Here is a 24858-nt window from a genome sequence, read left to right as displayed (position 1 = left end):
AAACTACATAGAATTGTCCGGGTTGACTATTTTTATCCTGAAGTGAAGGCGATTTAAGATGTTCAAAGGTGGAGGGCTTTGGATTTTGGCACTAAAATGTTATTAGACCTCAGAGCTTGGGATGGAGTGTGAAGAAGAAGCGATGCTGCCCAACTGTTAAGAGCTTTAAAAACCAACAATAAAATCTTAAAACCAATCCTTAAATAAACAGGAAGCCAGTGAAGAGATGTGGTCTCTCTTCTTTTTTCCTCTTAAAAAAAGGGCTTTTAGTGCATTTTCACAAATTCATCCTGCGGGCCGGTTCTGGCCCACGGGCCGTATGTTTGACACCTGAATTGTACATGATGTGGTGATAATTCATCTTACAAGTACGGTGGCCCTGAAAGCACAAATGTAGAGAAGGCACGCAATAGAATAATAAAGAAAACACATTTATAAACTTTATAAAACAAATGTAAAAAAGAAAGTAGAGGAGATACTTACTGACAAAATGAACTTTTAATAACGTATAATGTCTTCATTTGTTTAAATTTAGGCGTCAAATGCCTACATTTTTCAGCATTTTTCAGCCCATGTTAGTCAGGATCAGACGAAGCACCGGCACCAACATTTCACTTGAACTACAATCAATGGCAAAAAGTGCCTGACAAACAGATGTGAGCCCCCATCAACCTGTTCTTGAGTTTATCAGGAGGTTTATCAATAGAATTGACTGATGTTTTCTGTGTCAAATGATCGATGAAAGGAGTTCACTTTAAACATGCATCTCAGAGTTCATATGCGGCAGCTATCAGGGTAAACATCCAGTTCTAACCCGTTCACGGTCGTCCCAGGTGGGTGACAAGCTGTGATGCAATAAAAGGCTCAAGGACCAAATCAGAGATAAATGCTTCTTTAGACCAGGGCTGTTGCAACTGGGGAGGAAAGGCGGGCAAACGGATTAGGGGCCCCCTCTGAGCTTGAGAGGCTTGGGGGTTGTTTTATGTTTCATGTTTTAAATTTGTGATTTCAACAACATCATAGTCAGGAAATGTCAGTAAGTGAAGAAAAATAAGAAAGATATTCAGTTTGTTTTCATAGAGGAGGAGAGAAACCAGAACATGTTCACATTTCACAAGCCGAATTCACCTGTCAATCACACTGGTGTTATGGTTCAGCTTTATTGTTTTGTATAGCTTCTAAGTAAGCCAAATATTGCTAAATTCCAACCGTTATTTTCCACTCCTGTTTGTATCATCACATCTTGCATAATTCTTTAATTATGTGTATTTATAAAGGCCATAAACTGTCACCTACCACCAGTGTTGTAATGATTTTTACTTCAATACAAAATTCACGTATCTCTACTTTACTTTATTTGTTTATATTTCGAGCAAATTTTACTCCACTACATTTCCTCTGTCTTTTTTACTCGTTACTAACACATAAAATCGGAAGAAGAAGAGTTGGTATTATGGTCTGTATTTATATACAGCTTTTCTATTCTTGATGAGCTACTTTATAGTACAGTTTTTATCCATTCACACAATGCAACATGAGGTTGCTCAAGAACACATATAGATTATAGTCAGGAATTGAACCCACAACCTTCCAGTTTGAAAGACAACTCACCCTACCACTAAACCACGTTGATAAATTTACTTCTAAAAGATCAAACACTTTACTTTTACTTCTTAAATTTAAGTACAATTTACATCCAAAAATGACTTTTGATACTGAAGTACAGTAAATGTCTTATACTTTAAGACTTTTACTTAAGTAATGTTATAAAAAGTGACTTCAACTTCTACCAAAGTCCTTTTCTTCATTCTCTGTGGCACGTGAAGTGTTAACTCGGTTGACGTGGGTAAAGTTTCTTCACCGTGCACATGTAGGCGTTCCTACAGCCGCTATCTGTCCCTGTCAGAGTGCGACATTTGTGCCCGCACTGCGCAGTGCCGTGTCGCTCACGCTCCGGGACGCACGCATGTCGCGAGTTATTATTTAATGATGTCTCGCATTTTGAACGTAATCAAAGTGCAGCTGCGCAGAGACGTGGCTGCGCGTCGAGGGACCGCGCGGCTGCCACTGAGGACCATCTGCTGCACTGCGAGAAAACGCGCTGAAGACAGGTTGGCAATGGCACCGTTGACATTTATTCACAACGCGAGTCACGTGACAGATGAGCGTTTATTGAGAACTATTCATGACAAATATGATTCTTTTTTTAAAAAAAAACCCTCTTAAAGTGCTTGCACGTGCGTGCGTAAAGCGGCGCAGCTGACGATGGATCCACGCAGCTGCGCAAATATGTGACTGACACGTTTGATTCAGACGTTTTTTACACTTTAACAGTCAGTGGACAATGTTGCAACAATGGCACAATGTAAAAAGACACTGATATAATCTCATTACCATGTATTTTCCACCCATATATATGTACATAGACAGTATGACGTATTTTTGTTTTTTATAAAAAGCCTTATCACAGGTTTTCATGGCCACACATGAGTTTTGCCCATTTTATAGATTTATTTTTAATCATTCTTTTGATTTCTAACAGCAAGGGCTCAAAGTGTCACTTGCACATTATCAAATTAGAACTTATTGATCATTTCGTCTGGGAGAGGTCCCCGTGTCTGCTGGATGTTAAAATACACTTAGACGTGTTTACCCTTAATACACATTACCTAACTTATATTATACTCTTATATATAACAACAACATGGTTATGGTCTGATTGTGTCTGTTTTGCAAGGTTAAACCACTCTTTCCTTTCTATTTATTTCAGTATTTAAGGTGTTCCACAGTTTGAGCCACCTGACTGACAGAGAGACAATGCAGTGACTTGTATCTTTGGTTTATCAACTACCAATGTTCTTCTCACACTGAATTGACTGTTATATTTTAAACCGACATTTACATTTTCCTAATGCATTTCCCATTCAGAAATGATAGTAAACTGAATATTTTGGGATTCTTTGTTTAATCTAATTTCTCTAATTTATTGCCACATTTTAAATATAATCAATGCAAACAAACTAATCATTGCAGCACCATATAAACAAAAAAACTTCCTTTTGTTCCTTCAGGAATGAGTCGTCAGTCCTGGGAAAGCGGTGGAAGGACACGGCAGAGACCGTCGTCATCGGCGGTGGGTGCGTGGGGGTCAGCCTGGCGTATCACCTGGCCAAAGGGGGCATGAAAGACGTGGTGCTGCTGGAGAAGAGCGAGCTGACAGCTGGATCCACCTGGCACGCTGTATGTCAACTGAAGTCAATTTTTTTCTTTTTAACAACATAATGCACTATTCTTCCCGCAGCCGTGTCCCACTGGGGCAAAATAACCTATCTGTGTCCCGTATGATACTGATTAATTGATTTATCTCTAGGTCATTTTCTTGATCTGTTGATTTTTCACTGTAAAAGTTTGGATTGTTGTAGAAAAATGCCCAAAACAGTTTACATAAGTGAGCTTATATAATCAAATAGCTTTGGATTTTTTATTTATATTTATATGTATGTATGTGTATGTATATATATATATATATATATATATATATATATATATATATACATGTGTGTGTATATATATATATATATATATATACATGTGTGTATATATATATATATACACATATATATATATATATATATATATATATATATATATATAGGCATCATTTTCTATTGAAGACGAGCTGAAACGAGTGATTGAGACTTTTCCCATAGACCTTCATTCAAATGTATTTCGTTTTTGTGCACCCTTTGGTGTCTAATTGCTACTTCTGTCCTCCTACCTTGGCTAACTAACTAACTTGAAGGCTATCTCCACTTTTATACACCGACTATTATTGTATTATAACAATGTAAAGGCTATATATAAAGAAATTAAGTATTTGGAATTGTCCGGTAGTTGAATTTATTAATTTTCTCTCACACAATCACGACCATCTTCCCTAAATTAAGAAGCTGGAGTGATAGCACTTTACATTCCATAGCCTCAACTTAGATTGTAGAGTGTATGTACTTTGACTTTGTGGTCATGTTATTAATGTGTGATCTGACAGCTGGTGTACTAGGAAATCAGAGCATGGGCTGTTTGTTCCTCAATTGCCTCATTTAGTGAAGGTGTTTACAACCACGTCTGTGTGTGTCATTCAGTAGTAGGATATGTTACGCGCTAGGCTTTCAGGGCTGTCGGGGTCTTGACCCACTTTCCCTTCTGGCACTGGCCCTCATGCAGTCACAGGCGCTTCACTGTGAAGCACTGCTGTTACCACATGGTAAAACTTTAGTGCGTTACTTTCACAAGTATGTTACCAGAAAATGACTCGGGTAGAAGTTGAAGTCACTTTTTATAATATTAATGAAGTAAAAGTCTTAAAGTATATGACATTTACTGTTCCTAAATAGCAAAAGTTGTTCGGATTGAGCCATGGTTGCTCAGTGGTAGGGTGAGTTGTCTTTCAACTGGAAGGTTGTGGGTTCAATTCCCGGCCCGGCTAGTCTGCGTCCTTGAGCAAGACACTTACTAAATATAGTTAGAGGAAATGTAGTGGAGTAATAATCAAAGCTAGAAATATAAATATAAAGAATTTTGAAGTTAGCACACTAGTTACTTTTAAACACAATTCTTTTAGATGGAAACCATTCATTTAAGGCAGGGGTAGGGAACCTATGGCTCGGGAGCCAGGTGTGGCTCTTTTGATGATTGCATCTGGCTCGCAGATTTCGGCTTTTCAGATAAAACATAAAATATTATCACTTGTTTTAATCCATCCATCGATTTTGGAAGTGGAGGAAACGCAAGTGAATGACATAAATGCAGCACCGTTCTATTCCCTGGCTTTGGATGAGTCAACAGACGTAAGTCATTTGTCGCAGTTCAGTGTGATCGCAAGATATGCTGCTGGTGACACACTGCGCGAAGAGTATTATAACAACATTATTTAAAAGAATAAATTCAGAGGTTTATTATACTCACATTTAGTTAAATTCAGTCTTAAAATATATTATATGGCTCTCACTGAAATAAATTTGCAAATATTTTGCTTTCATGGCTCTCTGAGTCAAAAAGGTTCCCGACCCCTGATTTAAGGTATCAGCTCCGTGTCGCATGTCACCTGCTGCACACAGGAAGTTATTCATTTCTTCATTGTGTGAAGCGCCCACAAAAAGTTTCAGAAGTGAATTCTACCACTCTTAAAAAGTTGAGGCTTCCTGTGCCCGCCTGCCCCTGCGCTGCTGCTGCTGTATACACACAAATGCTCCCTCGGTCAGGTCTGATAGTTTTGCTCGACGGACTCAGCAGAAAAATAAGATTACGTTGTTTATGGTCGAATGATAAAACCAAAAAAATGAACAAAACTTACACTCTACGGTGATGTGAATGGTGAGGGTGAACAGCATGAATTATAGGGAAGTGAATTTAAAGGCAAGGCTTACTCTTACTCTTCACAATGACTGCGACACGATAAAGAGAGTGAATTATACGGACCAGGAAGAAACTGTTGGAGTCGGTGATTGCACTTGGAAATACTTGGACACAGCCAATGCTGAAGACATTTCACAGCTGCAGGACAGATTTGGGACTGAAGCTCTAAAAGTTAAAAACCAGACTCTCTTTATTTGTTATGGTCAGTTCTAGCTGCTTATGTTAAAAGTGTACAACGTAGGAATAATATCAGGTTTGGAGGAGACAAACTGTGGAGAATTCATCACCAAAGACCCAGATAATGTTTCCTTCAGTAGTCGGCAGAGTACAAAATGGAGCAAAAACAAAAAGGGACAATGTGGGCTATGTCGGAAGGACAATATAACATTTAACCAAAGTTTAAAGTTTAACTTGGTGGTAAAAGATAGAAAAATCACAAAAAATAGAAACAAATGAGCTTTATTCCATCACAGATCAGATCCACATCTTTAGGACCACTTTAAAGTGAATAAAAACAATTATGAACCCAAAACCAGAGAGAAGTTAATTATCATTTGTTGTAGCTGTGGTTGATCATACAGAATTATTATCAGTGCTTTTTTTCCAGTGCCTTGTGCAATAATATTGTGCATCATCGACACCATGGTAAGTTGTGTTTTCTGCATTTCAGGCTGGTTTGACAACATATTACCACCCTGGCATCAACCTCAAGAAAGTCCACTATGACAGCATTAAACTGTACGAGAGTCTGGAGGCTGAAACTGGACAGGTGAGACGCTTTCGCTCGTCTGCCGGGACTCGGATGTGAAGAGAGGGTGTGGCCACGTGTTGTGCGCTAATACTGTCGTGTCACGTTGTCCTTCTCTGCAGGCGGTGGGCTTTCACCAGCCGGGCAGTGTCCGTATTGCCTCGACGCCGGCTCGCGTGGATGAGATGAGATACCAGATGACCCGCACGCACTGGCACGTGACGCCACAGTCCATGATCGGACCTGAAAGAGTCCAAGAGCTTTTCCCTCTGGTCAACATAGACAAGGTGTGTATGCATCATATGAATTATTGACAGATTGGCTTGTAAGCTACATTTTTTGACATACCATATCACGTGACTGAGCGTTTTTTCAAAATAAAAGGTCATTCAGACTCTGATAATCAATAAAATATATTACCAAATGACCCGAGGACTGGTAGAGGCCGCAATTACAGCTAAAATTCAGTCTTTTAATAGAATGTAGTGGGTTGATTGAGTGTAACTTGTACCCTTCTGTGTAATTCTAGGTGCTGGCAGGTCTGTACACCCCTGAAGACGGCCACATTGACCCGTACTCTCTGACTATGGCTCTGGCTGCGGGGGCTCGTATGTACGGCGCACAGATCTACAACCCTGCCCCCGTCACTGCCCTCAAACCAACCGCTGATGGCAAGTGGGACGTGGAGACTCCGCATGGAACAATCCGCGCCAATCGGATTGTCAACTCTGCAGGTTTGTAGTTCATCGGGGGCAAATCCCGTACACAGAGCCTGCTGATGATAGAGCTTTTCTCTTTTGGGTGTGTACATATTAGGGGCCCTCATGCTATACGATAATCAATGCTCCAGGGCAAATATCGATATTGGAATGAACAAATTAAGGTTCACTGGCTGTTGCTACTTCATGCTTCCTTGAGGTGATACTGCTCTTGGTGTGTAAGTTACCCTGGCTGAAGAACAAAAGAGTTTACAGCGAGATAATGGTGTAGAAAGCTACGTTAAGAGATGCTCCAGCTACGTTCAAAACACAGACTTTATGCACTTCGTTCTCTATGTTCTCTATGAAATCGCTTTACGATTGTCTTGAAGGATATTGATTATCACAGAATCGTTGTATCGTGATATTATTGGTATCGTGGACCGTGTATCGTGAGGTACCGTGTGATTCCCACCCCCTAGTACATAAGTTGTAGGCCACCATTGCTATAATGACCATATAGTATGATTTTATCAATTATCACTCTATTGCACATGTGTCAAACTGGTGGCCCGGGGGCCACATGTGGCCCTCCAATCGATTACATGCGGCCCGCCCACCACTGTGCAAGGTGGTGGAATAGAGACAGAATATAAGACTACACTACTTTATTAAATGTATTACACTCAACATAAAATTACATATATTTAAGCTGTTTTAATCACTATTATCCTCGTCATTATTTGCAAAATTTTCAATTTAATTCTCTGTTTTTGTGCATCATAAATATGTTTTTTATTGTGAATCATTTTATATCAAAACAAGCACTTTTAATGCAATTCTGTCTAATATCATAATGAATATCTTATATTGCCCACCGGCTACTAAATAGTTATTTATCTATGTCGGCCCCCACCTGACCAGACTAGATGCTCATTGGCCCCCAGACAATTTGAGTTTGACACCCCAGCTCTATTGGAACATATTTTTCAGCTTATTAAATAATAACATGACCCTGTCTGGAGTTGAACCCAAAATTAACCTGTTTGTCCTGCGATTTTCATGCATTACATTCACACATTGTATCAGTTAAACCCATTGATAGTTCATATTTAAAACTTATTCAGTGGTACAAGGACATTTAGTGCCAAATTAAACAGAAATGAAACGGTTATATATTATAATTGTTGGCCTCTCATGGATTATTTGCTGAGGGGTCATCCCGAGGGAAGGTGCTATTTGATTTGTTGTTGTTTAATTTGTATTATTATTAATAATTTATTATTAGTTTCTAATCCTTTGTATTTGTAAACATTTGTTTGCCCGCTCAGGCTACTACTGTGCTACATTAGACTACTGTAATGTAAGAATATAAAAAATATCTGATTATTTAAAAACAGACATAAATCCACACAATCACCTGAGAGATTAGCTGAAAAAGAATCTAGTCAAATCCTGATTCAAGAATATTTATAATCAATAGCGTTGATTTGATTTTCATGTGATCATTCTGGTCCAATAACGAGTGAGTGACAAGTCTCTTGTCTGACCTGGACATCCCAAAGTCACTGCTCTATAAAACACGTTATCAGCGGGAGACCTTTGCCCACACTGACCACTGCTCGCCGAGTTCAGAGAAAAGAGCCGATTGGCTTGAACCGGGTCAGACCAGTTCTCGGGGGAAATTGTTGACACTTGCTGCTGCTGTTGCTTTTCAAGTGTTTGCTTTAGTCTCTGCAGCCCCCCACCTCACTCACTGTTGAAGATATTGTATAACGCTTAATTGTTTTTATTTACAGGTGCAATGGCAAATGATATACCAAGCCAGATAATTATGAAATATATGTAAAACAATAAAATAATACATGTCCCGTCCAAGACAGGCAGCAGTGTGTACACTGTAGGTTAGGGCACAGATACACAGCATCTTAAATCATATCAGATATACTTGAATTAAATGACTTAAAATGTGCACAATCTACTGAAAATATACAACCGTGATATATATATAATCTAATTATTCAACACATCTACAGCCCCTTGTTTCAGTTCATTTAAAAACATTTAAAAAGATTTTTCAGTTCAGTTCAGGCAATCGTGTTCCAGGAGGAAGGAGCAGATAAAATGGTGATATAAAGAGAGAACAACAATAGTTCCGCCAAAGATCCAGAGATCAATGTCTTCTGCCGTGTGTCGACAGTAATCACAGAATCAGTTTTTATTGCCAAGTACTTTGTAAACATAAAGATTAAAGAAGTATCAGGAACAATATTAAGGCAAATTAGGTTAAGACAAAAAACAAAAGAACTAAATGTCATAAAATGTATACATATATATTACACATTTACTTTGATTGTATTCATATACAATCAAAGAAAGTATAATGCAATAATAATGTTGCAATTCTATATTTTAAGGAGAAATAAATGGATCTAAAGAGTCAGTCCTGATAAGAACTCAAACTTTGCTGAGACTTTTCTCTCTTTTTGAAAGCAGTTTAGTTACTTTTCTATATATATATATATATATATATACATATATATATAGATATATATATGTATATATATATACATATATATATATATATATAAAAAGCTCATTCTGCAGTAATGAAAAACAGCAACACATACATGTACAGTCGGGCGATTTGTATACTTGACGAGTTATTTCGTCTTAAACCTACGTGTTGTGCAAAAACAGTGCTTTGATGGTGTCCGCAGTGCAAATGTCACGTCACACTTGACTGTAAAACGGCATCATTAAAACACCAGTGTATCAAACGGCTCATTCATATGTCGCTGCTCCACTTTTTCTCCCTGAATCTGCACATTCTGTTCTCTGGTTGAAGCCGGTTACGGTGTGGGGGCTCCGCTGGCCCTTTGCCCTCACTTGCACCTGACAGCCAATCCAAGCTGGCCAACACTGTCAATTTCCTCCAATCTTTAGGCAGCAGCACATGCACTCCTCCCAACACTCGTTTTTTATTTATTTTCTATTTTTTTATTTTGCCACTTTGCCGTCGCTCTCCTCTCACGCCTGAAACTAATGTCAACGAGTTTGCAGTTGATCTGGTGGTTGTTGTTTTTTTTTAGGCGACACGTGTGTTTGTTTGCTTGTAAGTTTGTGAAGTGCCAATACTCGATTTATCCATATGAGGCGTGTGTCTATATGTTTTACCTATCCAATAATAACACTGTGATGTTCACAACTATCTATTATTTAAATATTTAGTCCACATTAACCCTTAGAACGCAGAGCATTTTGGCTGCTTTTTTCCATTACTATGTTAAAACATACAGTATATACTGAGGTTATAAGAATGTGCAGTATAGAGTGTCTTGTATCCTTTTTTTCAGCACAACCAAGGCAATCTGATAAAAAAAAATTTATAATTTCACCAACAATATAAACACACCTGAGCAAAAAGTACTCAAAATGTTTAAAATCGGATTATTGGAAATAAGTCACAGTTCAAAGTTCGCTCGTTTTTATGAACAAAAATAAAATAAAAAGCTCTATTTGTGACGTCTGCACAATTATTGCTAATTTATATCACTACTAAAAATGGGGTATAATGTGAATAAAACAACACGTAAAAAGACGAATAAACCCACATTTTTAAAGCCTGAATATGCGACCTATAAACCCACAGGCGGAATGGAAAAAAGCAGTAGAAATGCTCTGTGTTGTCAGGATTAAAAATTCAAATGCTACAGATATTAGACACCAGACTCTCAAGAGAATGGGTAATTGTCACATGGTGCACCCTGAGAAATGATTATTCTAATATGCGCATGGTTTGTTTTTGTCTCTATGTGGTGTCTGTGCCAGTGATTTAATTGTTGTCGTGGTAAAGCAGCAAGAAGCAAATGCATTGTCCTCAGATGCCATTTTAAAACCCACAAAACTCCCCAAGCAACAATCTTTAGTTGGACTCCTCTCTTTCTTGGCCCTCGTATAGTTCCACATTCTCCACCACCAAGTAAAACAGAGCTTCATCCAGATCCACAGAGCCTAAGAAAAGGTCAAAGGTCATCATTCTTAGAATGGGAAGGCAACTGCAAATCAGTACATTTTATCATCAGTGTTTAAATGCTCTTTTTTTTTATTGTTAAGGTCAATGATCCCCAACCTCCACCACATCATTCAACACCTTTAACTCTATAACATATCTACTTATATTATATATGGACTAGTAAATTAACTTGTTTTAATAACCGATTAATCAGTTTTTTTTGATTGTTTAAAGATAAAAGCAAGTCTTGTGATTTCATCTTCTTAAATCTGGTTTCTTTGTCCCACTATAACAGTAGATTTGCAATGTTGAGGTTTCTTAAAATCCTGTAATTTATTTATTTTATTACTTCGTTTGGTTTGGTAATTGGAGACAATGGTGGAAAAAAGTTACAATAACATAAAACCCCCGCTACTGTAACATAAGTACAATATACAGAACATTAACTTAATGTAATGTATATTGTGACTTGACTCACTTTAACAGCACAGTGACAAAGTTGTAAAAGAAAGGTAATTAAAGATAAAAAAAAACCCTGCCGTCTCTGCTCCAGTCATGGAGGACAAATATTTTTAATTAACAGATTCTAATGATTCAGTTACACTGAAAACAACTGCTTTACAAGTCACTAGTCACTCATTTGTGTGCGTCGCGTGTAAAATGAAGTCAGTGATGACTCCGCCCACATTGAGCCGATACTATTTTGTAGTGGGAAACCAACCTAAAGCGTGCCGAGGCGAGCTGGGACCATAGGTGGAAAAAGTTACTTATTATTATTATTATTAGTATTATTATTAGTATTAGTATTATTATTATTATTGAATTCATTATAATTTTTCATTTGTTTCGATCACATACCCTAGTTTATACAGTAGAGCAGTATTTCTGATTTTCCTCCAAGTACCAACAGAGGAAGCCCGCGTACCCCTGGCGGTACACGTCCCACAGTTTGATTCATTTTGACTGCACTTGTTGACTCAGTGCACTATTCCAGTACAAGCGAGTGAATGGGCCCAGTGTGCAGGCAGCCGTAAACATGTGCTCCTGAACTGCTCGCCTTCACCAAGATGTGGTGTTTATGCATCCCCACCCCGTCCTTCACTGTGGGACAAAGGTCACACGTGGAGCTTATATTACACAGCCTGGATATAAATGGACATAAGGTTCATTTTAATAGAATGCATAATACTCTAAAGTATATAAGAAGAGTGCATTTAAACTTTGAATTGAGGTTGTTTTCGTGGAACACTGTTATGTATACACATTGCTCTTGCGACACACCGCTGAAGATAAGCAGTATTGATTAACAGGTCCTCATGGTCCAGATGACTCTGGTCACAGGGGCTAAATTGGCACAAGCCTGTATTGATTTTTGTTGCGTTCACATGTCCTACTTATAGATTCAGAACACACTATTTGCACTGTGGACATTAGTATACAAAACAGCTTACGCTATATATATTCTATTCTCGTCATTTTTGATTCTGTCTCTCTTCTTGCGTGTGTCTTTTCCTCTCGAGTCAAGCCAAGCCAAGCCATGCTAGAACTGTGTAATGGAACAGTGCCATAAGTTTTGCAGCCACACCAATGAATGTTAATGTCAACTTTTATTTATATAGCATTTACCCTAGTTGCTTTAAATGCACAGCACAACACACGGGTAAAAACAAATATAAATAACAAATATAAAATAAAATAAAATAATAAAGAGGCAGCACCGTAGAAAAAGGCAAGATAATAATAATTTGTATTGAACCTTTCGTGCAAAGATTGCTGCGCAAAGTGCTTCACAATAAAAGGAGAATAAAATTAAAAAGTAAATACAACAATAAAACAATACGATAAATATTCATATATACATGGCTAACAAGGGAGTTAGCAATGTAGCTTGGTGCTTGCCCATGAAGTACTTTGTATACAAGGAGGAGGAGCTTAAAGTCAATGCTAAATGTTACAGGGAGCCAGTGTAGGTGCAGCTAAGACTGGAACTCATTTGCTGTCTCTTCCTGGTTCTGGATAATAAACGAGCTGCAGAGTTCTGGATGAGCTGAAGTCTGTCGGTGGTTTTCTTTGGGAGGCCCGTAAAATAAATAAATAAATAAATACATTACAATAGTCAATTCTGCTGTCCAGATGTCCAGCAAAAGAGGTGCGTTTTCCGGAGGGACTTAAAGGTTTCTAGCGTCTGGGCTGTTCTCACGTGAGAAGGTAGACTATATTCCAGGCACTGAAAAGGCTCAGTCACAGTAGGAACATCCAGGAGCAACTGGTTGGAGGATCTCGTTACTCTGTCAGGAGTCTGGAGGTGTATCAAATCACACATTTAAGTTGAGGCCAGCCCATTTAAAACCTTAAAAACAATGAGAAATTCAGAATTACAGTTGTCCAGTCTTAAAAGTAGTAGTAGTAAAGTACATGAATAACTCTCTCAAAGACTTTGTCGAAGAGGTAGGGTTTTATCTTTGTCAAGAGATGTAACTAGAAACCCCCCGATCTGTTTGTCCACTTTTGTCCAAAAACAACAATTTCTCTCTTGTTTTCATTTAAATTCAGGGAATTTAATTCCATCCAGGATTAAATATCAGTTATACAATTTATTAGGGACTGAAAAGGATCTTTGCTAACATAATTCTGGTTATCATCTGCAAAAGAATGGAGCAGCATGTACAGCACAAAGTGAATGTGGCCCAAAATAGAAGTCTGTAAGATATTAAGATTGGTGAGATGTATTTTATTTGATATTTTGTTGACTGGTTAGTTGGTTGGTAATGGTGTTTAATGACCGTTAGCATCCATAAAGTTGCATTTGCCATCATCTTGATTCTTCTTTCTTCTGAGTTTTTCCTCATATTGTTGAGTAAAGCAGGGAAAGATAAGCTTGACCTAATTTTGAAATATTTAGTTTGGATAACAGAATGGAAAAGGCAGTTGAAGCCAAGATGTTGTGTGAAATATGATGCTGGGATTTCTGGCTTGCGTTGGTGCAGATAGATGAGGATGAAGCAACTATTTCAGCATATTTCAGCTTATTGCTTTCTTTTTCTTTCTGTTTTTGTAGCTGCTCTCATTAGCTTTGTATTTTAGATACACGTACATGTTTTCATTCCCTCTTAGTGAACCTGCTGAACATAGTAGAGACCCAAACAGAGCTAAAAGAAAACTGAAAAAGAGAGAGAATTACATTAAATTGAAGTGAACCATCCCAATGTTGTTATTCTTGTCAATATTTCTGTCAGCTGACTTTAATTTCAGCCTCATTTTGCAGCTGCACGTGAGAGGATTTACTGTTTCTTAAAGCCAAACCCCATGGCAAGATACTGTCTTATACTGTGCACCTGAATAATATCCTGTTTGGTCACAAACAAATAAAATGTGCTTTGACGCTGTGCCTTTGGGCAACATTTGGTTGTAGTTTATCTGCCCTTTTGCCCTTTTACTTTTGTGCCGTCCTTGAAACGCAAAGATGGTAATGGGGCGAATTCTTGTGGTCACCGCCCTTCAAAGTCTTTTCCTGTGGCTGACACAACAATATTTCTGTGAGAGTTTGTCCATCTGTCTGGGTGCTGTATATCTTGATGCTGGTAGTCTGAACGTGTACATACTTCTAATCTGTTGGTACATAGGTCTTGTCTAGTTTGCAGTAGATGTATTATTTCAATATAATTTGACCAAAAGTCAGAGATGTCAGGGCTGGATGACGGAATATCTGCACAGAGGGCCACATGTGGACAAATCTGCACACACACATCGAGTCCCAACACTCCCGTTGGTGGTTCGCCATTGTTTTTGTCAATAGAGACATCGTAGAAGATGGTAACCATGGAAACTTGCTCAAGGTTATATGCGAAAGTCTGCTGGAGCTACTCTTTACCCATTATTGACATATTTAAACTGAATGTGTTTGTCTAAATTGACCAAGTGGTGCATGCCCACCACAAAGAGTACTGCTGTAGTTGATCCCACTTGTGTTTGTTTTCAGGATTCTGGGCCAGGGAAGTGGGTCAGATGATTGGGTACGAACACCCAACCATCCCTGTGCATCACCAGTACGTAGTGACCGCAACAGTTCCAGAGGTGAAGGCTCTGAAAAAGGAACTGGCGGTCATCAGAGACTTGGAGGGCTCTTACTACTTGCGTCAGGAGAGAGACGGTCTGCTGTTTGGCCCATATGAACAGATGGAGAAGATGGTGCTGCAGGACTCCTGGGTCCGAGACGGTGTTCCTCCAGGTCTGGATTAAGCTGTGTCCACTCTTTTGGATTTTGTTCTACAAGTACCTGTCGTTTATATGTCAACGTATCCTTCCATTGTGTGTTCCGCTGCAGGTTTTGGTAAAGAACTGTTTGAGTCAGACCTTGACAGGATAATGGAGCATGTGGAGATGGCCATGGAGATGGTCCCGGTGCTGAAGAAAGCGGACATTATCAACATCGTGTCTGGACCAATCACATACACCCCTGACCTGCTGCCCATGGTGGGACCGCAACAGGGAGTTCGCAACTACTGGAATGCTATTGGCTTTGGGTATGTGTGGAACTTAAGCTCTAGTGTGTAAGAATTAGTGACATCTAAAGCATGGGTCAGGCTTTATGCATCGGAGTGTCCACAGAGGTCTGCATGATCCTCTTTTTTGTGGTGGTCAGCACCAAACTCTACAGAGTGTATGCACCAGTTGCACATGCTCCATGCACAACGGTTGGTGGCATGTTCAACACATAGCATTTAAAGAATACAAGGAGACGAACTCCTGGTGAGGAATCACCACGACTCAATGGGAACGTGAGATTAATTCTCCATGTGTGGAATGCTTCGCTGACATGGGCCCTCGTTTTAGTACGATCAGAACTACGGGCATGTACAAGAATGCAGAAATGTGAAGCAGCTATTCGTGGATGTGGAATGCGGTAAGTAAGTATGACCCGGCCCTAATGGTGAGAGTGCAGAGTGTATCAGGGAACTACGGTGGTGTACCACTAAGAATGTTGTTTTTCTTTGTGTAGTGAGGTTTTACTTCAAAACATTACTCACAGATAAAAGAAATAAAGAATAAAAGAAAGTGACTTATTGTGACATGCAGACGGTAAAGTTAAATCAGTGTTTTCCAAGCTTTTTTAATGGGGAACAAGTGTGCACAATATGAAGCTTCTTCTTTTATTGACACGGTTTGAAAAATGAGACAAATGAAGTTTGTCTAAAAAAGTTCTCTAGTGACTTTGTCTCCCCAAAGACAAATGCATTGCTAACCACCTTGGGAAATCTGAATGAGCGACAGTCTGTGACCTAAAACACCAGGGGTGGGTGTACTGGAGGAACGTGTGGACTTTGGTACACACTTAAGTGTGTACTTAAGTGTGTACCAAAGTCCTCAAACATTGTTGTTCGTCAGTATTTGTACAGAATACGAACATATAGTTAAACTCCCTTGTTCAACAAACATACACAGAAGTGACGTTCACCTGCTTTGGTCACAGCAAAAGCGTTAGTTCTATCTTCTCCTCGCATATTCTGGCCTATACATTTTATTGGGGACCAAAGTCCGCAAATGTGGCTGTTTGTACAGAATATTAACATAAAAATAAACGGTGATAAAGTGTGCTAAGCTTTTTTAATCATTACAGCGTTTGAGGAGGGGTTATGTTAACCCTAGGATATTGACCCAATTTAAACATTTAAAAGCTGAGTCCTTCTGAGTCCTTGTTATATAATGGTTCTGTTAGTGATAAAACCAGTCTTGCAAGATGAGGGCTGCCAAGACAGAGTCTTCAGAATCATGAGGTCTTGTGAAGTCTTGGGTCTCACAGGAAACACAAATTCTCCCACAACCCACCTGTGAGTCCAGTCTCTGGGAATGACTGATTGAAATAACATTTGAAATAGACATTTTTTTAAATGCTACGTTGTATTTAGCATTTATATTGTTTTGTTCATTTTTTTGAAAAAGGTTACATTCCAATCTCGTGTGTTCAGGTACGGTGTTATCCACGCTGGTGGTATTGGCAAATTCCTCGGTGACTGGATCAGGAATGGAGAGCCTCCCTACGACCTGATCGAGTGTGACCCCAACCGCTATGGCAAATGGGCGGATGTGCCTTTCATGTGTGCCAAAGCCCGAGAATCCTACGGCTTCAACAACGTGGGTAAGGTCAATGTAAGATGATCTCTCATTCATTGGGTTAAAACTTCTTCTGTTACATTTAAAACAAACAAACAAAAAAACTGCTTAACTCTGTGCTGCCCTGCAGTCGGTTACCCCAAAGAGGAGCGCTTTGCCGGCCGGCCAACCAGCCGAACAAGTGGCGTTTACGAGCTGCTGAAAGACAAGTGCTCCATGGGCTTTCATACTGGCTGGGAACAGCCACACTGGTTCCACAAACCTGGAGATGACACTGGATACAAGTAATGCCTCATCATGAGTCTCTTTTGTTGAGAAACTGCATGTGCAAGTATTTCAGACTTGAATATAGCCAACATTTAGAAATTTGAACAAGATGTTTTGGCTTTTGTTATGTAACTGCTTTCGCTTTAATTGCCGTTGCTGTCCTCCAGCCAGATCACTCAGATTCCAGCTCTAGATCCACACCACATCCGCCTTCCTGTTTTTTTTCCTTCACTGCTATGAGAGAAGGATAATGCAGTGGTGGCTCTTGAATACCAATGCATAAAGAAGGATGCAACAATAGTCAGTCAACAGCAGGAACTCTAAATGCATGCATATACCACATATAAATATGCATAAATGCTGAGTCTGTGCAGAAAGACATGATTGAAGACACATGGGAAAACCAAACAGTCGCCTCTTACTTCACACTGCACCATTTAGATGTGTAAATAGCACTCAGAACCAACACTCTGGGATGTTTAATTCGAGGCAGAAGGTTGCCAGAGAGGCGAGTTCTCAAACATCGAGGTGGACATGTGGAAACACAGAATAATATTCCCCATTAATGGGATGACTTACTTTCACTCCACCGCCGCAAAATCCGCTTGCGTTTCAGTCTATTTCGGATCAGGCACAATAAAATAACCTCTTCAATGGTCACCGTGTTTGTTGATGCGTGCAACTTGGCACTCGGCACTGCCCTCAAGAGGAAGTATTGCGTAACGTCCATGCCAGCACAAAGGATGCACGGAGGTGTGTAGAGTAGTGACTGGACGGATGTAAAACAGACGGAAATGGAGCAGAAATTAACTTGTTAGTAACTGCACTGAATTTTCATTAAAAACTGCTTGAGATGAGTTTCTTACCAGTACAAACGCAGCGGTCATAATCTTGCTATATAATGCCATTTCCAGTATTTAAAATGGCTGTAGTGCTGGTTCACACTTAAAAATATCTCAATAACATGGATTGACATGAAACTTAGGATATGCACAGGATGATTCGGGAAGCCTTTTGAGCAGGTTGACAGTTTTTTCAGCGTCATTCATTGGATCCGTGTGCCTTTAATGATTCATTATAGTAACTGTGGACGTTGCGCCAGTGCCAGGTAAAATGTTAAATGAGACTTTGCTTCATGATGATTATGACCTCAGAAAATCACAGAGTCAGCTGACCTTGTGTCATTGGGCGCATCGTTCCACCAGTGCGTGAGAGTCATGTGGGGTTCATAGCGTTATTGAGATGCGATGAGGAGCAGATGACGAGATGCATTCAGCGAATCTGGCAAAATTCATCTTGTCTTGCATGGTCCTCAATTTACTCTGCTCAGAGGAGGAGCTTCAAGATGCCTTCAAGAATAAATGCAAAAACACATACAGTCCACTAACCAAATGCTTGCTGCTTTTGTCCTTGTTACTCATTTGAAAACTGGAATGAGATCTAAATATCCACACTGTGCTCGTTCCTAGGCCCAGTTTCTGTCGCACAAACTGGTTTGGACCCGTTGGTAGAGAGTGTAAGCTGATCATGGAGAAGGTGGGAGTGATCGATCTGACTCCTTTTGGCAAGTTCATTGTGAAGGGGAAGGACTCCCTGAAGCTGCTGGACCGCCTCTTTGCTAACACCATGCCGAAGGTAGACACCCGATGTGCTGAAGTGCCCGTGAATGTTGGGGTTAGAGGTCAACCGCTTCGGGATGCAGGATGTGTGCTTGCAAGTTTGTGAACTAGTTCTAGTAATTAGATGATCTTTAACCATTTAAAACTCTGAATTTTACAACACCAAAATAATCAGATGACATGATAAGAAAATAATTACGAGGGTAAATTTGCAATGTTCATGTCGCGTTATTTAATTATTTAGTGAGCTGCTCCAAGTTATTGTTTTTTTAACTGATTTGTTTGGTACAAAGTTCTTGACTCATCTCAGACTTTTGTTTTTCTCAGACATAAACTTTGAATTTTAAATTTAAGACCAGTCGTGACCACATCTGCTTTATATGTATAAATCATTGCTGTATAACTATAGCACAGATAATTTGTAGCCAACAATTCTTTCGGCTGCGATCCCTAACTGTATCCCCTTTAGACTAAAGTTAGGCACATGGATATGACACAACAGGGAGAAGAGATGTTATTAAAAGGTGGTAGAGATGTCGCCAAGTTGTCTGTCCACAAATTCCCTAAAGCACAAAGAATTACCGACCCCCACTTTCAGAGGAGTTGGTCAGAAAAGCTTTATTTTATTTATTTGTCTTTTATTATTTTATTTACTTTATTATTTAGCTTTTTTTTGCTTTAAAGGCTGCATCACCAGCGGCATATCGTTAAAAGTGTGATCGAGTTGTGACAGGTTTGATCCAGCTGGAGACTGGACACAAACTGTACAGTACAACCTTAAGAGGCTGCACATGGTCCTGTCAGTCACTTCATCCCATGCCAAACACCTGTCAGACAGTCTGAGAGTGAACAAATGCTTACACAGCACTGATCCGCTTCAATGTTTATGATTGGCTATGGTCAGGTAATATGGTCAGATTAGGTAATGAAAATAATCTCATTCACGTCCATAATTAAGTTTACAGTTCCAAAAAAGAACTAGGTCCCATTCATTTGTTCTGTTCTTTTAGTAAGAAGGTAGCGTTCCCTTGTAGTGTGATCTATTTAGAATGATTTTTAAAGCTCTTTTTAGGTCAAATAACAGTCATAAAATTCTGTATCAATGGAGAGGTCATGTGGTGTAAGCCCATATTTTACCTCAGTATTACCCCCAAAAAAGGAACATGTATAATGAATAACCATCAACAGCTTTTAGTCCCGCCAAAATCTGTGGACTCACCCCTGCCTTTTTACCACCTTACCACCTGCTCACGCACAACACTGCTGATTGTTCGACGTCCATCACTTAAATCCATCCTCTCTCTGACTCTGTGTCTTTTTACCCGTGTGTCTTTTTTAGGTGGGCCTGACTAATATCAGCCACATGTTGACGCCCACTGGGAAGGTTTTTGCTGAGGTCACCATCACCCAGCTGACACCAGGAGAGTTCCTGCTCATCACCGGCTCGGGGTCAGAGCTACATGACCTCAGGTGAGAGCAGCTAAGAGCCAGTGATTTTTCCCTCAGGAGTAGGTCGAGGTCAAAAGTGAGCTAAAATCTAGGGCTTTTGTGTCCTCAGGTGTACACAAACACAAACACTTGTGTTGGATGGAAAAATACTGTAAACATTTGTAACATCTGTTGTCATATGCCAAGCCATACTGCTTTTACAATAGATTCACTGACTTTGTGCATAGACGTATAGGGCCCTGCCAGTTTTAAGTGTCCTATCAACATCTTGCACATGGAACATAGTGTTTTGTGTGTGTGCGACAGTGAAGCAAACACACACACGCATAGTATTGCTGTGCTGAATAAGTTACTGCAGGAACCTAAAACCTCCGAGCAGCTGTTGACGCGACGCCTCTCCATTTGCTCCAATCGGAAGGCAGAAGATTAAACCATTCATGTCCATTCCTTCACTCTAACCGAGGCTTTAACCACAGCTCAGGGCGAATGAGGAAGGGTTCATGCTATCTAGTGACCTCTAGTGGTGACAGGGTTAGACTACACAAAGTATTGTTTGGGGATTTTGAAGAAATGAACTCAAATGACACTGAACATCCAGTCTGGTCAGGAGGGACCGGTCAGCCCAAGACAACTGGACTTTAATAGAAGATATAATGCATTTTGTTGTCTTGAATTATGCTAAAACATGTTAGAAGTTAAGAAAAGGGAGATGCTAAAATGATGTTATATTAAAATGTCTTTGTTATGTGTTTGTGTGGTTTTTTTTGTTTCAAACTCTAGGTGGATCGAAGCGGAGGCCGCAGATGGCGGATATGATGTCGACATCAGCAACGTGACGGATGAAATCGGCGTGCTGGGAATCGCAGGACCAAACTCGCGCAAAGTCCTCCAGAAACTGACCGACGAGGACATGAGTGACGCAGGATTCAAATTCCTCAACTGCAAGTCCATCAAGCTTGGCGGCATTCCTCTCCGCGCCATCCGAATTTCCTACACCGGTAATAAGTGCCGCGTAGGACGACTTAGGTCCCTGAAACGGTTGTTCCTTGAGACACACACACAGACACGATTGACTCAGCCATCACCTGTCTCACCTGCTGTGGAGAAGACATGTGTGCAGAGTCCTGCGCCACAAGAGCCTCATAATAAGATGTTTATATCCGGTTATGTGGGTGCAACATTGGAGGCAGTTCCAGTGCGCATGTGCCACTTATAACTTATAACTTTTTTTGTTGCCCCAAAGGAACAGGAAACATTTTGAATGCAGATTACACACAATAGTCCCAGACTGTATGGACCTCTATGGATGGGCCGTCCCTGCATTCACAGTACACCATATGTGTTGTGTGCTTGTACAGGTGAGCTCGGCTGGGAACTGTACATTGATCAGAAGAACATGGCAGCTGTGTACGAGGCCATGATGGAAGCAGGAAAAGATGAAGGCATTGATAATTTTGGCACCTACGCGATGGCCTCTCTCAGATTGGAGAAAGGCTTTAGAGGCTGGGGAGCTGAGGTAAGCACACACACACACACACACGCACACATCATAGACACAATGCATGTTCTCGCCCCTTACCTTAGTCATCAAGACTAACCATAAAACCACATCCTAATTCTGAAAAAGGCAATTTAAAGTTGTCAAATTTCCCACAAGCTCCAAATGTCCTCACAAAGATACGTTTTCTTGGTCCAAACACACAGTCCAAACACACAAAGTCCAAACACACAAACAACTGTTAGGACTATGCAATGTGTCACAGGCGGAAACTTGTTAATCTTTACAGATGAACTGTGACACCAATCCCCTGGAGGCCGGCCTGGATTATTTCATCAAACTAAACAAGGTAAACCACCGGTCTTGTTTTTGGAGTTTGGCATGAACTCGGGTTAATTGGACGCATTGAGATAAAGGTCACTGGTTTGAATCCCGGTCCGGGATGCTTGCACGCTGCCTGTGTGATTTGTGAGTTTGCAAATGTCAAACTTCTCTATTTTTCTTCCCAGTCTAAGAGAAGAGTATTTTCAGCCGTCTGTTCTTGAATGCATCTCCACTTTTAGACGCGGAGTGAGGCTAAGGTGTGGTCAAGTGCAGCGTTTCTGACCCACAGCTGAAGCTGCTGTGTAGAGGCGACTGAATATCTAGTGCTATGATTTCGAAGGGTTGTGCTACTGTTTGCATGTTCTCCCTGTGTGTGTGAGGGGGGGTTTTCTCCTTAGACAGCACTTAACAAAGGGCTTTTGTGTAACCAAGTGGACAACAATGCTTTTGCAAACTTGGCAACACAAAAACTCGCGGAGGAAAAACAGATTTTTCAAAAATACTCAGTGATATATCTTTAACTACAATGCTGTGTGCTTTTTTTGTGTGTGTGTGTGTGTGTCCAGCCGGCTGACTTCATCGGCAAAGCGGCGCTTCAGGAGATTAAAGCCAAAGGCCTGAAGAGGAAGCTGTCCTACATCACAGTAGATACAGATAACATTGATCCAGAGGGCAATGAGACTGTCTGGCTCAATGGCAAGGTCAGCGTCAATTGAAGCCCTCACTAATGTCCTCTGTTCAACACGTGCTGCTGTGGTGGGTTATTGCCAGGCTTCCGTAACTCAGCTGCTGTCCATCATGTTTGTCTCCAGGTGGTCGGCAACACGACGTCTGGTGCCTACAGCTACAGCAGCCAGCAGAGCCTGGCGTTTGCATACCTGCCCCTGGAGCTGTGTTCTGTGGGCCAGAAGGTGGAGGTGGAACTGCTGGGGAGGAAATACCCGGCCATGGTCATCCAGGAACCCTTAGTCCTCACCGAGCCCACAAGGACCCGGCTGCAGAAGAAAGCAAAGAGTAAAGCATAAGCAGCAACTGGTCCTGGATCAGTTTGTCACCGGCGAATAAAGAACGATGCCACTGTGAATTATGAGTGAGAGGGTGATGGGTTAAAGGTGTGAAGGGAAGCGAATCATGTGCAGTCAGTGCCGTGTCCTGTGGAACACCAACCATGTGACGGTTCAGAGTGGCTAAACAATGGCCTTTTACAGTAACACAAACTGCTGCGTGATGCCTTTGTGCCACAGTGTCTTAAAATGTCGGAAGAGTAATTTAATTTTTTATTGTAATTCCATGGTTTACAGGTGAATTTGTTTTGGGGGGGGAGGGAAATCAACTTGTTAGCCTAAAGAAACAGAATGTTTGCAAACTTCAAAATCAGCTCATTATGTATATAAATTGGTGTACATTCATACCTTGATAATTAAAGCAATGCACACACTGTCTTGCGACTCCCTCCTCCCTCCTCCATCCTGTCCGTCTCCCCACTTCCTCCTACCTGAAGCATTTACTGTTCCTGTGCGATGACAATAAAGGCTTTCTATTCTATTGCTTTGTAATTTTGTCCCGTCAGGGCGTCTTTTTCCCAGAAACTCCATCTTTATTTCAACAAGACATTGTCTGTTAAATAAAGGTTTGAGTGAGTAAATTACACATCTGTAAGATATTTCTAGGCCAGACTCCTCCCATTTCTGTTTAATACAATATGATGTAAGAGTTTTTGGATTTTGTGTCTTTGTAAATTTGTGATATGAGATGTTTGTTGCTGCCTTTAGCCTTATACTGTACGTATCAATTAATATGTTGATCACGGGTTGTGGACCACGCGGTGGATGTAGTGGTTAGCTCTTTTGCCTATGCAGCAAGAACACTCAGTTTTGCGACCCGGTCGGCACAAGGGCCTTTCCACATGGAGTTTGCATGTTCTCCCCATGTGCCGTCATGGGTTATTACGTCACCCCATGGAGTGGGAGTGAAGTATTGTTTGTAGTGGCTCTGTGTGTCTGTTTGTGTTTCCGCACATGGCGATATGACCAACAGAGGGCGACAGAGGCTTGGTGCGTGTCTGCCATCTCTGATTGCCTTGTTGTCTCTGGTTTCCTCTCTCAGATTATTTGAGGATTAGGAGAAACTGGATACTCTAAATTGACTGAGAGCGGATTGTTGTTTGTCTCTATCTGTGGCTGTGTGTGGTGGACTGGTGACTTTCGCCCGATGTCCACATGTGACCCTCATGTGGTATAAAGTGGTAGAAAATGAATGAGGGACGTTTGGGTCATTATTCACTGATTGTTTAATTTCTTTGTTGAAATAATCCCTTACCTGGAGATACCTGGCAAAATCATTTTTCCCCAAATTGTATGCACTTAAAGCACGTGTGTCAAACTGGTGGCCCGGGGGCCACATGTGGCCCTCCAATTGATTACATGCGGCCCGTCCACCACTGTGCAAGGTGGTGGAATAGAGACAGAATATAAGACTAAATATATTTGCCGGCAATATTTTTATAATAGTAATAAGACATTAGGTTGTAATCATTGCTTTATTAAATGTATTACACTCAACATGAAATTACATATATTTAAGCTGTTTTAATCACAATTATCCTCATCATTATTTACTAAATTTTCAATTCAATTTTCTGTTTTTGTGCATCACAAATGTTTTTTACTGTGAATCATTTTATATCAAAACAAGCACTTTTACTTTGCAATTCT

The 24858-nt window shown here is 40.3% G+C and overlaps 1 protein-coding gene across 1 annotated transcript; it reads left to right on the top strand.

Annotated features, from left to right (window-relative positions):
- The first annotated feature begins 1898 nt into the window (after nucleotides 1–1898).
- Nucleotides 1899–23689, top strand: dmgdh (dimethylglycine dehydrogenase). The gene is made up of 16 exons (XM_044012857.1): nucleotides 1899–2111; nucleotides 3072–3240; nucleotides 6086–6184; nucleotides 6286–6450; nucleotides 6693–6897; nucleotides 14856–15104; nucleotides 15201–15399; nucleotides 16843–17012; nucleotides 17118–17271; nucleotides 18724–18889; nucleotides 20213–20343; nucleotides 21103–21320; nucleotides 21681–21838; nucleotides 22110–22169; nucleotides 22711–22845; nucleotides 22957–23689. The coding sequence occupies exons 1-16, from the start codon at nucleotides 1987–1989 to the stop codon at nucleotides 23167–23169; spliced, it is 2616 nt and encodes an 871-aa protein (XP_043868792.1). The 5' UTR covers nucleotides 1899–1986; the 3' UTR covers nucleotides 23170–23689.
- Nucleotides 23690–24858: the final 1169 nt, after the last annotated feature.

The sequence above is a fragment of the Solea senegalensis genome, linkage group LG21, assembly GCF_019176455.1.
Source record: "Solea senegalensis isolate Sse05_10M linkage group LG21, IFAPA_SoseM_1, whole genome shotgun sequence".
Taxonomy (NCBI): domain Eukaryota; kingdom Metazoa; phylum Chordata; class Actinopteri; order Pleuronectiformes; family Soleidae; genus Solea; species Solea senegalensis.
This window is presented reverse-complemented; position numbering and strand designations above follow the sequence as displayed.

Excerpts from the sequence above, each read along its gene's own strand:
- dmgdh (XM_044012857.1), top strand. The coding sequence starts at position 1,987 with ATGATGTCTCGCATTTTGAACGTAATCAAAGTGCAGCTGCGCAGAGAC. Across the intron at positions 17,272-18,723 it reads GGAGATGACACTGGATACAA|GCCCAGTTTCTGTCGCACAA; the intron begins GTAATGCCTCAT and ends GCTCGTTCCTAG. Across the intron at positions 20,344-21,102 it reads TCAGAGCTACATGACCTCAG|GTGGATCGAAGCGGAGGCCG; the intron begins GTGAGAGCAGCT and ends TTCAAACTCTAG.